The sequence below is a fragment of the Gigantopelta aegis genome, chromosome 10, assembly GCF_016097555.1.
Source record: "Gigantopelta aegis isolate Gae_Host chromosome 10, Gae_host_genome, whole genome shotgun sequence".
Lineage (NCBI taxonomy): Eukaryota > Metazoa > Mollusca > Gastropoda > Neomphalida > Peltospiridae > Gigantopelta > Gigantopelta aegis.
In genome coordinates, this window is record NC_054708.1 from 76,422,585 (window position 1) to 76,436,812 (window position 14,228).

The 14,228-nt window shown below is 39.6% G+C and overlaps 1 protein-coding gene across 3 annotated transcripts in view; it reads left to right on the top strand.

Moving 5' to 3' along the window:
* The window catches only part of LOC121383366 (protein sidekick-1-like), a 44,429-nt gene that overhangs the window by 1,196 nt on the left and 29,005 nt on the right, over positions 1-14,228 (top strand). For 2 of the 3 annotated variants that reach the window (XM_041513352.1, XM_041513353.1), the window contains exons 2-6: positions 454-495; positions 997-1,302; positions 5,788-6,075; positions 7,366-7,601; positions 11,921-12,097. In XM_041513352.1, coding sequence (XP_041369286.1) covers positions 454-495; positions 997-1,302; positions 5,788-6,075; positions 7,366-7,601; positions 11,921-12,097 — 1,049 coding nt within the window. The remainder of the gene's footprint in view (positions 1-453; positions 496-996; positions 1,303-5,787; positions 6,076-7,365; positions 7,602-11,920; positions 12,098-14,228) is intronic. The other variant, XM_041513354.1, reaches the window with a different exon arrangement.

Below are 14,228 nucleotides of genomic sequence, written 5' to 3' on the forward strand. Positions count from 1 at the left end.
CAGACAGGATAGTACATACCACGGCCTTTGATGCACCAGTTGTGGAGCACTGGCTGGGACGAGAAATAGCCCAGTGGGTCCACCGACGGGGATCGATCCTAGACCGATCGCGCATCAAGTGAACGCTTTACCACTGGGCTACATCCCGCCCTAATCGTATAGGGTGTATATCCCCAAAACAAAAACCGCAGACGCATCAGACGCACAGTCGGACCGCACGCACGCGCGGCATCTAGTCTGTATGAGTCTTAAACATAATTATTAATAGCACAGTGCTGCACTCAGTCCTTAACTCAAAAGCTGTTATTTGAATAATGCAATCATTAGCATACAATGAATGAGTAAATATGCATTTATTTTGATTTGATGTTTGTAGGTTATTTTATAAATCTTCGACAAAAGATTATGTTGAAACTACTTACGAAATTTATGTTGATGTTTTTGTGTCTCCAGTGATCACTGTTCGACCAAAGACAAAGGAGCGACCACAAAAAGGTAAATAAGCAAATATTAAAAATACTACAAATAAAACTAAATTGATGACATTTCTTTTCTTGTAAATTTGTTAAATTTAATATTCTTACTAATGTTTGTTCCTTTAAATTCCTTTAAGCAGTAGGTGTCCACTGTGACAGACAGTTTAAACCTACTGCTGGTTCTCTTTAATAAACTAAAAGTCTAATTACTTAATGTATTGGCTTTAAAGGTACATAGTCATTAAATTAATAAAAGTTTAAACACTATGCTCTGTTATTTATATCTTAGTAAATTTTTTGTTTTAACTTTCACATAAAATAGAACACGCAACAACGAAACAACAACAACCCCAAACAATCAACCAACGAACCAAACATAACAAAAAAAAAGAAAAGATAATAAACAAATAAACACATATGCACACAAAAACACTTTTAAATTTGTTTTTGCTTGTGATCAGATATATCATCGAACGCTGAAAGAGGACAAATAAAAGTACCTTTTAAATATTCCCCACAGCTCTGATCCATTCTGCTGTCGCCACATTGTTAAGTAACGGCGATATCCGTTTGGTGTGGTCCCTCGTCCACGACGCTGCCACCGCCGACGTCAGAATTACCGTCTTCTTCCAGGTGGTCGGGGTCGGGGATTGCAACGTCACCCACCCAGAGACGGTCGACAGCGTTCCAGTGGCGGAGAACATCCACAGCGTGGATATTCACGGGCCCAACCCTTGGCGCGTCTACGACATCACAGTTAAGGCGGTCCTTGTTGGCCGGGACGTTTCCGACAGCTTGCTCAGGACGGTGGTCACAAAAGAAGCAGGTGAGTAATAGCCTGGGCAGTAGGAACGCTATCTGGAGTGGAGGGGGGTAGGGATGGAGTCGGGGCGGTGGGCACACTATCTAACGGTGGAGGGTCACACCATCTAGTGGATGTGCGGCACAAGGCACAGGCCGAATTTACAGAGCCTATTTATGTCTTACACACGTGCAACTACATACATTTACAATGCTCAAACACCTGTCTTACACACGTGCAACTACATACATTTACAATGCTCAAACACCTGTCTTACACACGTGCAACTACATACATTTACAATGCTTAAACACCTGTCTTACACACGTGCAACTACATACATTTACAATGCTTAAACACCTGTCTTACATACGTGCAACTACATACATTTACAATGCTTAAACACCAGCGATTAAAAAAACTCCAACAGTCTTTGTAAATTCGGCCCCATATTTTTATCTCTCTGTATGTAAAGTATGACAAAACAAACGTTTATTTTCATCCTCGAATTGGGCGAAAGTCCACCACACCCCTACAGGTTCCTATGGACCTATTAATTAATATCTGAACGACAAAACCGCAACAAGCTGGATTTATACTTTTGACACCGTCACCCGCCGTAATACTCTAGCATACGCCTTCAACCGGCGGCTTCCGGCTTTCACCAGCGCATAGGTTTATACTTTAAACGCAAGCGAGCACTCGCCGTAAATCGACGTATGTCGTCATCAAATTTCCAGAGTTCAACTGTGTTCAAGATGTGCGCTTGCAAACGCCGGTGTAAAAGGAACGCAGGTCCGTAGGAACAGTAGTCCTATCGGACCTCCATAGCTTAGGAACCATAGTCCTACCCGGACTTTCATTCCTGGTTTATTTTTAAGTTGTTTTTATCCTAGGACTTGTATTCCTACCGGACTTAAATTCCTTCTACTAGTCCGGCAAATTAGATGTCCGTTTATTATACTCTGCAATTCGCACGAGCTGCCAGAAAGACACGAGAAAAAAAGTGAGGTTTTGGCAGCCTTCCCTCGTAGTGTGATGGATAAGTGTACAAGTCCCTTAAGATTATTGTTGGTTCAAATCTCCATGCCAAAAACTATTTTTAAGTTTGAGTATCAACTTAATTTTGTTTTTACGTCATAGACTTGTGGATCAGACACGTGAGTGAATTTTTGTAATCGTCTTACATTTTTGTTACAATACTGAAGTAGGACGAATATCTTGCTTGTTTCAAAAGTATATAAAGCAACTACAGATATAAAGTTGGCTATATGTCCATGTGTTCAACACGAAGAAATATACCCCCCCCCCCCCCCAATATGTAGCCCAAAATTGTTTAAAAAATATATATATGAAAACTGGTAACTCCAATATTCTATAACTTCTATATGCACCAACATAATTTTTAATAATATGTTTTGTAAGCTTATATTTTAACGGCAAGTCACAATCTGATTAATTGTGATTTTCTTAATCTTTGTCCGATCGGACTTCCATTCCTCGGAATCCTAGTCTGTGGGACCTGTATCCCTAGGAATGTAAGTCTGTGGGACGTGCATTTCGAGGAATGTAAGTCTGTGGGACTTTTATTCCTTGTACTCCTAGTCCACAGGACTTTCAATCCTAGTATTCCTAGTCCTCTGGAATTTATTTCCGATAGTTTGCTTATTACATATATATGAGGAGGGAGGGCAATGGACATGTTCGGGCAAAATGAGCTGGCCTAAAATCTTCACCATGCATTTCCATAATTTTGCTCACAATATTAGTTGTAATCCATGTAAAAATGCATACTGATTTGTTTGAAATCCTATTTAGCGTCTTGGTAGTAATACGAATATAAATATACGTTGTCTTCCAGATTCGGACATTTTCGTTTCATTCGGGCAATAATGATCAGCATGCCTCCCCCACCCCTTCTCCCAAAAAGGGACTCTGAATGCCTATTGCGACCAAAACGGTCAGGTGTAAAAGTGTTATGAGTAGTTTGTCTGTTTAAAAGGATCTTTGTAAATTGTGTGTGCATATTATTGACACTATGATAATTTTTCAGGGATTACTGTTTTGTTTTAGTCGGTGTAGTAGCCCATTGAGCTGCTAAAACCCACTCTTAGTCATTGATATTTCTATTAATTGATAAACATTAATGAAAACCATTTAACATATTTGTTTATCGATAGTATGATTTGTTGGGACTAAGATATCATAGAGGTTACAGTCTGATATGTCATAATTATGTTAGACCAAATTGATTTTTAAAATGAGCAAAATTGACAAAGCAGGCACATATTCGGTAAGCTATGCAGGGGACAGGTCAAGCAATTTGCTTTGAAGAGTGGTGTTTAGAACACGCCACCCCACACCCTATGTACACGCGCCTGCAACATTATTGACAGAAAAGCACAAACTTAAAATTATATAATAGCAAGATAATGTATATAACGCAAATATCACATTTTATAGTTAAATTATTATTATTATTATTATTATTATTATTATTATCAAATACCAATATATAATGTCTAACAGATAATTGTGTTGGTATATCATATGGGCAAGTTATACTTATTTGCGAGTACTAATATGCTTCGAATTATGGTAAATATTTTTTTGAGTTACTTTTAAATGTTTAAACATTTATTAGTTGGAACAATACGCAATGAATAAAGACCTTGGTTCTGCTCATGTAATAAGGTCAACAAAATGTGTACAAACTCTTGCAAATTATATAAATGGAAAATATTGGAATAAATAGAAAATATTTAAATAAAGAGAGGCGCTAGTATCCTAAGTTAATTAAATAAACCAAAAAGGAAACTGGTTTTCGTTTTGGTTACATTTATAACTTACAAAAAGTAAACGAACGGACTTAAATTTTGATTGCCCAGGAATGCAAGTCCGACCCGGACTTGATATCCTGGCAGTCAGACCAGTATTCCTAAGGAACTAAGTCCTAGGACTTGCATTCCTAGGTATATTAGACCTAGGACATGCATTCCTAGGAGATTAAGTCCGGGCAGACCACTGTTACTACGGACTTGCATTCCGTTTACACCGGCAATTCAGCCAATCAGAAGTAACCACATATAATATAACACATATAATATTTACTCATTTACTCGGTTTACTCATTCTCTGATTGGGTTTTCCCCCGTCCAAACCATTGTTCCACAACTGGACAAAGGCCGTGGTATGTTTTATCTTGTCTGTGGGATGATGCATATAGAAGATTCCTTGCTACTAATGGAACAATGTAGCGGGGTTCCCTTGAAACTGTGTCAGAATGACCATTATGTTTGACGTCCAATAGCCGATGATTAAACAGTCAATGTGCTGTAGTGGCGTCGTTAAATAAAAACAAACTTTACTTTCAATTATAACTGCTGCATTAGCATTTATGACAGCCATCTTAACATCTGGTCAAATTGAAATATCTCCGTGGAGCCTTGAAAATAGGTCGGCTCCCGCGAGCGCGGTCATGTCTGCCGGCAGTCGCCAGCTGACGTCAGCTGATGTGGCAAGGATAATTAATATATTAGTGACCCTTGCAGTTGGTGGACTCTTCCGACGCCTATGCCTAGGTATGGCCCAGGGTGATGTATGCTGAATGAATCGAAGGGCGAGACGTAGCCCAGTCGTAAAGCGCTCACCTGATGCTTGGTCGGTCTAGGATCCATCACCGTCGGTGGGCCCATTGGGCTATTTCTCGTCCCAGCCAGTGCACCACAACTGGTATATCGAAGGCTGTGGTATGTGCTATCCTGTCTGTGGGATGGTACAGGTAAAAGATCCCTTGCTACTAATGGAAAAATGTAATGGATTTTCTCTCTAAATAAAACTAAATGTAAAAATTACCAAATGTTCGACATCCAATAGCCGATGATTAGTAAATTAATGTGTTCTAGTGGTGTCGTTATACAAAACAAACGAACAAAGATTAAAACCAGTTAGCCATAGAATGAAAATACCGATGTCAAACAAAGGTATCTCATTGTTACATTACTATTTGTATTATTGTGCACAGGTTTTTTTTACACTGTTTTAATTTAACTGTTGAAGGGGTGGGACGTACCCCAGTGGTAAAGCGCCCGCTCGATGCACGGTCGGTCTGGGATCGATCCCCGTCATTGGGCCCATTGGGCTATTTGTCATTTCAGCCAGTGCACCACGATTGGTATATCAAAGGCCTTGGTATGTACTACCCTGTCTGTGGGATGGTGCATATAAAAGATCCCTTGCTGCTAATCGAAAAGAGTAGCCCATGAAGTGGCGACAGCGGATTTCCTCTCTCAATATCTGTGTGGTCCTTAACCATGTCTGACGGCATATAACCGTAAAATAAAATATCTTGAGTGCATCGTTAAATAAAACAATTCCTTCTTCCTTCACTGTTGAATTTTTATATTGATGTGGTTCATCATTTTATGTTTGCATTTACCATAGTTTGATACCCAATAGCCGATGTATTTTACGTGCTGGGGTGTCATTCATTCATTGTTACATTTTTAGCGCCTACGGGTACAGTGACTGGCGTAACTATCAAACACATAGCGACCACCACGGCGACGATCACGTGGTCGCCGCCATCATGTGACTCACGGGGCGGCGTCTTGCTGCGATATGACGTCATACTGACCAAGTCATCGGCCTTGGCAAAGAAGGTCTCTATCACCAAGTTGACGGTCAAGTTCGACAAACTGGTTCCCTTCTCACACTACTCGGTGAAGGTCAGATACGTCAACAGGGTCGCGGCAGGTCCGTTTTCCAGAAAGGTCACGTTCCGAACTCAGCAATCAGGTTCATTTGTTTGTCAACGTATAGCTCGGGTCACCTCCAGCCCTCTCCTTACAGATATTGATATTGGTAGAGGGCTGGATGTGACTCCAGCTAGTCAACGTAATGTTGTAGTACAGGAAGGATTTGATTGCCTGTAGTTTAGCATACAGGTTAAACACAGTTGCCCTCATAAATGCAGTAATTCGCGTCAGTGCAGTTACGATCATATATAGTAGGATCCATTACATTATGAGGTGAGTGTGGTGGAATTATGTACGGCTGTGTGTGTGTGTGTGTGTGTGTGTGTGTGTGTGTGTGTGTGTGTGTGTGTGTGAATGTCTGTGTGAATGTCTGTGTGTGAATGTATGTGTGTGCGTATGTATGTGTGTGTATGTGTGTGTGTGTATGTGTGTGTGTGTGTGCATGCGTGTGTATATGAGAGAGAGAGAGAGAGAGAGAGAGAGAGAGAGAGAGAGAGAGAGAGAGAGAGAGAGAGAGAGAGAGAGAGAGAGAGAGAGAGAGAGAGAGAGAGAGAGAGAGAGAGAGAGTGAGAGAGAGAGAGAGAGACTGGAGAGAAAAGTTTATAGTGGGGGGTGGGGGGTGGGGAGTCATGCTATTCGGAAAATACACTGAACAAAAATTTGAGCGCGATATATATCTATCTAAAGGGACATACCCTAGTTTTTTGACATTAAGGCATATTTTTTTACTATTAGAGCCGTTTCTGTTAACTGAAATCATACTTTACTTAGATTTTATTGTTTAGATTATCAATTTCCGTACATTTGAAGTATTTTTGGTCATCCTGGTATTTTTAATATCACAAAATGCATTTCTCATATTTTTAAAAACGCACGTGCGTCTGAGAAGTAATAGTCATGGAGTCAAGTTTTGGTCTAGTTTTAGAGGGTAATTCACCATTGCAAAGTCACAGACTCATGTTTCACTCAACTGTAACTTTATCCAAATGTGTTACAGGTTTGTAGATGAAGTAAAGTTTGTGTTAATTTTCACGGGTTAAAACTAGGGTATGTCCCTTTAAGATATTTGGGAAAAACGTAGGTTTTTGTTGTTGTTGTTGAAACATGATGTAGTGTATATCATACGAAGCATAGTTTCTAGATTGTTTAATGGACGTAGATAGTATTTCGACGGGAACCCTATTTAATTGCTGAGCTGTTCTAACATTACTATATTTTCACAACTTACTCCAAAGTGTGGAAATTGGTGTACATCGCGTTTTGGAAATGAACTCTTCATTCACGTTTCTTTTGTTGTTTGGTATCTTTCATTCCTCAATTGTATTAATAGTTCCCGACTCTGTGACAATAGAGTCTGCTACCGAGGTGGAGCAAGATGTCGAGGTGACGTTCGCGAGACCAAAGCATACCAATGGAATCCTGGTGAATTACAGCATTACGTACAGTACCAGCACCGACTTTGATCACCCAACGACCTTGACCCTTGTGGTGAACCAGTCGTTTCCAGAAGCTCATCAAATGCTCCGTTTACGAAATCTCAGACCATTTTCTGTTTATTTTATAAAGGTGAGATTAATTTTATTTAAAAACCCCCAAGAAACTTTTTAATTTATACATTTCGTGCTGATTGTCTGGGATGTAATGCTATTTTTATATGCATGCATACATATCACACTAATTTCTTGCTCGAGTCACCTTCAGCCCTTCCCTTATTGGTATTGATATGTAGAGGAAGGCTAGAAGAAACTATATGTAATGCTTTGGCAATCGTCGACAACCAAATAGTCGCAAGCTACTGTGTCCAAAATACAAATTTTGTTCACTAACACCACAAGAAAGTACAGCGCAGGTTCGCTTCGCATAGAGACGTCGGGTTTCTTCGTATAACGTTGGTACTGGTTAACTTCATGTAAGTTTAATGTCATGACAGGACTCGAGAATAATCAAACTAAAGCTATGTGGCATCAGATTTAGCAAAACAATTTGTATTTTAGACACAGTAGCTTGCGACCATTTAGTTGTCGACGATTGCCAAAAAATGACATAGTTTCCTTTAGCCTTCTCCTACATATCAATATCAATATCAATAAGGTGAAGGCTGCAGGCGACTCGAGCTAAATAATTTCCTAGCCATGTTTGCAAAGTACATACCTTCTCTTGTTAACATAAAATGCATTTGTAGCTATTAGCCTACATACACCACAGCTAAAGTTAAAGCGATAGTTGCATAACAGATATTCTGTTTCGAAAGTTAAAAGTTAACGTTTGTTTAACGACATCACTAGAGCACATTTATTTATTAATCATCGGCTATTGGATGTCAAACATTTGGTAATTAGGACATATGTTAGCAAAAGCTATTTTATATGCACCATCCCACAGACAGGATAGCACATACCACGGCCTTTGATACTGGCTGGAACGAGAAATAGCCCAATGGGCACGACAAACACCGAGACGATCAAAAACACATTACATTTGTCAACATTGATAACTGACTTATGGGGCGATCACACTGGCCCGAATGAGCTTCCGTTTGTTTTCCGTATACGAAAGTGGTGTGATTTTTTAGACTGGCCGAATGTCCCTCCGAATGTGTTTTCCCCAATGTATCACCGAATGCTTTCCGTTTGTTTTCCTAATGTTTTTAGTATGGTTTCAGAATGCTTTCAGAATAGACCGAATACTTCCCGCATGTTGACTTCGAAAGGTTTCCTTTCCGAACGCTTTCCGTATGCTTTCCGAATGCTTTCCGAACAGCGAATCGACCTAGAATGGACCGAACTCTTTCCGCATGCTTTCCTGCAAGGGTTCGGAAAGCGTTCGGAAAGGGTTCGTAATGTTCTATGTCCATTCGGGGTGTTCGGAAAGCATACGGAACATACTGTGCATTCTGGAAGTGTACGAGCAGTTCGGAAAATGTTCTGAAAGAATACTGGAAGGGTTCTGGCTATTCGTTATATATTCGGCGGCATAAATGAAAAAAAATCCGGAAAGTATACTGAAAACGTTCGGAAAGCATTCGTCATGTTCTAGGTCCAAATGTTCATTCCGAATGCACCAAGAACTAAACGCATGCTTCCCGAACGTTTTCCGTACATGCCGTATGCTCCTAGAATGCTTCCCGAATACTTTCCGAATACACATGGACGCGACATTCGGATGGTCGATGAAAATTATTTTGAACATGCACAGCAAATTTTTGGAGCTACCGAATGCCGTTCCGTATGCATCTGTACGGAGGCGAACAGCCAGTATGCTCCTAGAAGACACCGAATGCTTCCCGAATATGATCCGTTCGCTCCCCGAACACCCAAATTCCTATTCGGAAAACAAACGGAATGGCATTCGGGCCAGTGTGATCGGGCCATTACAAGTTGTAAATTGTGTGTTCTTTAATGGTGCAAACACCTTTAAGCACCTAATATATACTGAACCTGAAATATTAATGTTAATATCAACTATTAGACCGAACATACGTTTTGACCACAGACATCCTAGTAAAGAACGTTCAGGTCTGTTTATCAACACACCGAAACACACTCCATAGTTTGCACATGCATCACGCAGTTGCCCCGTACACGTGCGTGGGGAGTCATTCTCGATTTTGATAATTTCCATGAAGGTCCATTAATAACTGTGAAACATTACTTCTGTCAATCTTTTTCATTCTGTTGATAATACAGTTGTTACTGTTTTTGTTTTGGTAATTTTTATTGTTTGAATTTGCGATTTACTGATAAAAAAACGTCAACTTTCAAATTTCACTTCTGACCCCAATCGTCCTTCATAATCTAATCTAATAAGAATTTACAATTGCCAAAATTGTAAGGTATATTAGCTGTGGTGAATGGTTATAGTGAATTAATTGGGAAAACATTGCAACCGGTAGTTCAGTATTACAGTAGGTTTTATGGGCTACTCTTTTCGATTAGCAGCCAGGGATCATTTATATGCACCACCTCACAGACAGGATAGTACATGCCACGGCCTTTGTTACACCCGTTGTGGAGCACTGGCTGGAACAAGAAATAGTCAAATTGGTCCACCCACGGGGATCGATCCAAGACCGACCGTGCATCAAGCGAACGCTTTACCAATGGGCTACATATCGTGTCCAACATCATTAAGGATGCAGGAGAGCATAGTTTAACTAATCATAACCATCACACTGCAGGTCCCTAGGAACGATATCTGAAGGAGGAGACACAATCTCTGGTGGAGGAGCACAGTCTCTTGTGGGGTGGGGCTAATGGGGGCGGGTTTGGAACAGGTTCCCCACCCAGGATTTTACGGTCGTGCAATGTGTTCCAGACGAGTCTTTTGTGGGTTTCTTTTGTGTTTGGTTTCCGGTAAGATAACAATATTGACTGATTAATTAAGTGTACACTAAAGGGTGTATACCACCAAATCGAATCACACACCCGACAACAGGAACACATGTGGCTTTAAACACTGTTTTAATAAATTATCCTTCCATTCTGTATTGTGCAGAGATACGTTCTTGATCACGGATAACTGTTTTGTCGTTTAGATTTGACTACCATAGTTCCGCACAAAAATTTCAATAGCTGATATATAGAGCGAGACATAGCCCAGTGGTAAAGCGCTGGCTTGATGCGCAATCGGTCTTGGATCGATGGACACCATTGGGCTATTTTTCGTTCCTGCCAGTGCACCACGATTGGCCGTGGTATGTGCTATAATTTTTGTCGGATGGTGCATATAAAAGATCCCTTGCTACCAATGGAAACAAAATATAGCGGGTTTCCTCTCTAAGACTATTTGTCACAATTACCAACGTTTTGACATCAAATAGCGGATTAAATCAATGTGCTCTAAACTTTAGCTGATATATTGACAATAGTTAAAATTAAAATAATTATATTTCCTTTTCGTCTATACACATTACGGCAATCTGATTGGTCCAGAGGTGCTTACTTTTTAAAAGAAATTCACTGGCAATATTAAGGAACATTTTATGTCAACAAACCGTGTCACATTCATCATTAGCGGTACCGTTAACTGTTGAATCAAACATTGGGTCACCTCGGAACTTTGACTCGATACTATTTGATTCCGTACTACCTATACACGACTGGTTTATGAAAGGTCAAGGTATGTACTACCATGTCTGTGGGAAGGTGCATATACTACTTATGAATGAAAAGAAAATGTAGCGGGTTTCCTCTCTAAAACTATTTTCAAAATTACCAAATGGATGACATCCAATAGCCGATGATTACTAAATCAATGTGCTCTAGTGATGTCGTTAAACAAAACAAACGTTAACTTTTAACTTTCGAAACAGAATATCTGTTATGTAACTATCGCTTGATCTGTGTTGTATTGAAAATTCGGTACGTCTGTAAACTTCTGAACGGTGAAGTTGTTTTGTCTGGGTGTCCAGGGACACACGGCTATCCCCAGCCATTCCAGATATCTGCCATCCCATACACTTTGCCAAGGGACTGGTCATTCACTTATTTTGTAGGGAAGAACATAATATTTTATGCATTTTTTAAAAATATTATTATTATTATTATTATTATTATTATTATTTATTTTTTGCTACAAAAATATTGCATAGTATATGTATAAATGTAGCCATAATTTTTATTTGCAAAATTTTGGCAAAGCAGACCACCCACTTCTATCACAAGAAGGCCTATTCAAACAAATAAAACACAAAATAAAAGTGTGTTAGGTGAAGTCAGGTTCAACCCATTTTTGAGGGCTTCGAGACCTGTGGATCCCGGACTACATAGTTGAAACGCCTCTTTTTGTACGTTTTACTCTACAAACGCATGCAAAGTGGCATATTTTACACTATAATAATACTATATTATATGACACCTGTACTACCCTATTATCTTGTGTTGCAGGTCCGAGCCAGCACTGAAGTAGGGTACGGGCTGTACGGCGCCGTCGTCAACGTCACCACGCTGCAGGGATTCCCGTCGGCTCCCACTTCTGTAAAGACAGTATTTGTGAACGAGACTTGTGTTTCGCTGTCATGGAAACCTCCAGTCAACAGCAATGGCGAAATAGTCGATTACCAGGTATGCCACGCCATCTTCTTTGTGTATTCACCCTTCTCTACATTTCAGTGCCTGCCTCAGTAATCACAGACACAATATTCCGTACAATAAACAGTCGTACAATAAACAGTCTAAAAGACACCATTGTAGCCCCTCATTTCAACACCCCCCCCCCCCCCCCACCTCAAAAAAAGAAAGTTTGATTTTGTTTAACGACACCAATACAACACAATGGTTTATTAATTACCTATTGGATGTCAAACATTTGGTAATTTTGACATATAGTCTTAGAGAGGAAAACCGCTATATGTTTTCATTAGTAGCAAGTGATCTTTTATGATATACCAGTAGTGGTGTACTGGCTGGAACGAGAAATAGTCTAAATGCGCCCACCAACGAAGATCGATCCTAAACTGACCGCGCATCAGGCGAGCACTTTTCACTGGTCTACGTCCTGCCTGCCACAATTACATATGCACTGTACTACAAAAACAATTTGTCAATCTTGATAAAAGAAATCTGAACATTATCCAATTACCCTGGACACACCTCTCAAACACACTGAGGCCTGAACGACTCGATGACAATGGTCCAAGCTCCAAAAGCTATTGTTGAGGTATACCTCACATGGAAAGCTGCAGAAGGTCTCTATGCATTTTTGAATACAATGTCATCACTTGAAGCTATTCAAGGTGGGGTTACTAAATTTTGACCTGGGCATATCACTTTAAAAAAAAAACTATTATTGTTAAGGTATTGTGGGTAAATATATAGCTATTTTAATCAAATGTATCAGAGTATTCTTTAATCTAAACTGATCAAACTTTTAACCAGAGATAAATTAAATAATTAAATAATAAAACCAACCATGTAACACAAATTCATAGCATAAAAAACTTTAAAATTACAATTCAGGGATCACATAACCGCAGACCGTCATTACCCCACCCATTTCTATAATTTCAATAATAAACTGACCTAAACATCTTCAGTAGCATCACCTCCTACATAATGCCGAGGGTATAATAATTGTAATCAATGTCTGTAAACAATATGGTCTTCGATAGTGAATTATGTTTTATGCATCGCACTTATGCTGAAAGGTACTGGGTTCGCGTCCTGCTACCAGCTCCCATTCTGATGTGTTTTACCGGCTTAACATGGCGTAGGCCCACAACAACTACACCGACTTCTCTCTCACTAAACATTAACAACTAACCATTAACCTATTGCACTTGACAAACAGACCAGATAGTCGAGGTGTATGCCAGAATAACTTGCTTGAACATTAATTAAATATAAAGTCTGGGTTCCATAAAATATGTAGCAGGTTTGCTACAGACGCAGATCGACGGTAACCATAAAATGTTTTGATCTGTATCGATATGTGTAGGTCGCCGACGTGTATCGAAACCAGGCTTAAGGATGAACATCAGGTTGAAGTGTATTAATAAAATAAAACCCGGGTCTTTTAACTGTTATGTTGTCAGTCACGCTTAAATGGAATCCTTAGCGAAAGAACTTGTATTATTGGTAATGGGTGTAGCCTTTATATACTGACCCGCACAGAAAACGCACCATGGTATTTTAGCTTAAATAATGCTAGATACATATAACACAGAAATTCAATACATTTTATTTCATTTAATGTAAATATCGATTATAAAGAAATTCATAGCAACAAAGACCAGTTATACGTAGTACTACACCAAATAACTTCCGGCTGGGTCAAAGTTCGAGGTGCACCGAACATTTGATAGAGAAGTTAACACAACAAGTCCTGTGATTGGTGATAAATGTGAGAGTGTTGATTGTAAAAAATATATTAGTTTCATCTGATCAAAAAATGTATGCAATTATATTTCATCTAGTGCCACTGTGTCAAGTGTTTGAAAATATTCCAAGTCACTCAAACTGATAAATTTCAGTTTTTATTACGAACTAGTAACGCGTATTTCCCCCAATTTGAGGCAAAACATGATGTACAGTGTCTTCTCGTTGAATTAACAAGTCTCGGGGAAACACTGGTAACAGATTGTTCCAAACATGCACCAAGGCTGCTTCCAATTGTTGGAAAGTGTGTGCCTGTATTCCACACTGAACATGTCCTATCTCATCTCAGACATGCTCAATAGGCGCCGTGTTGGGTAAA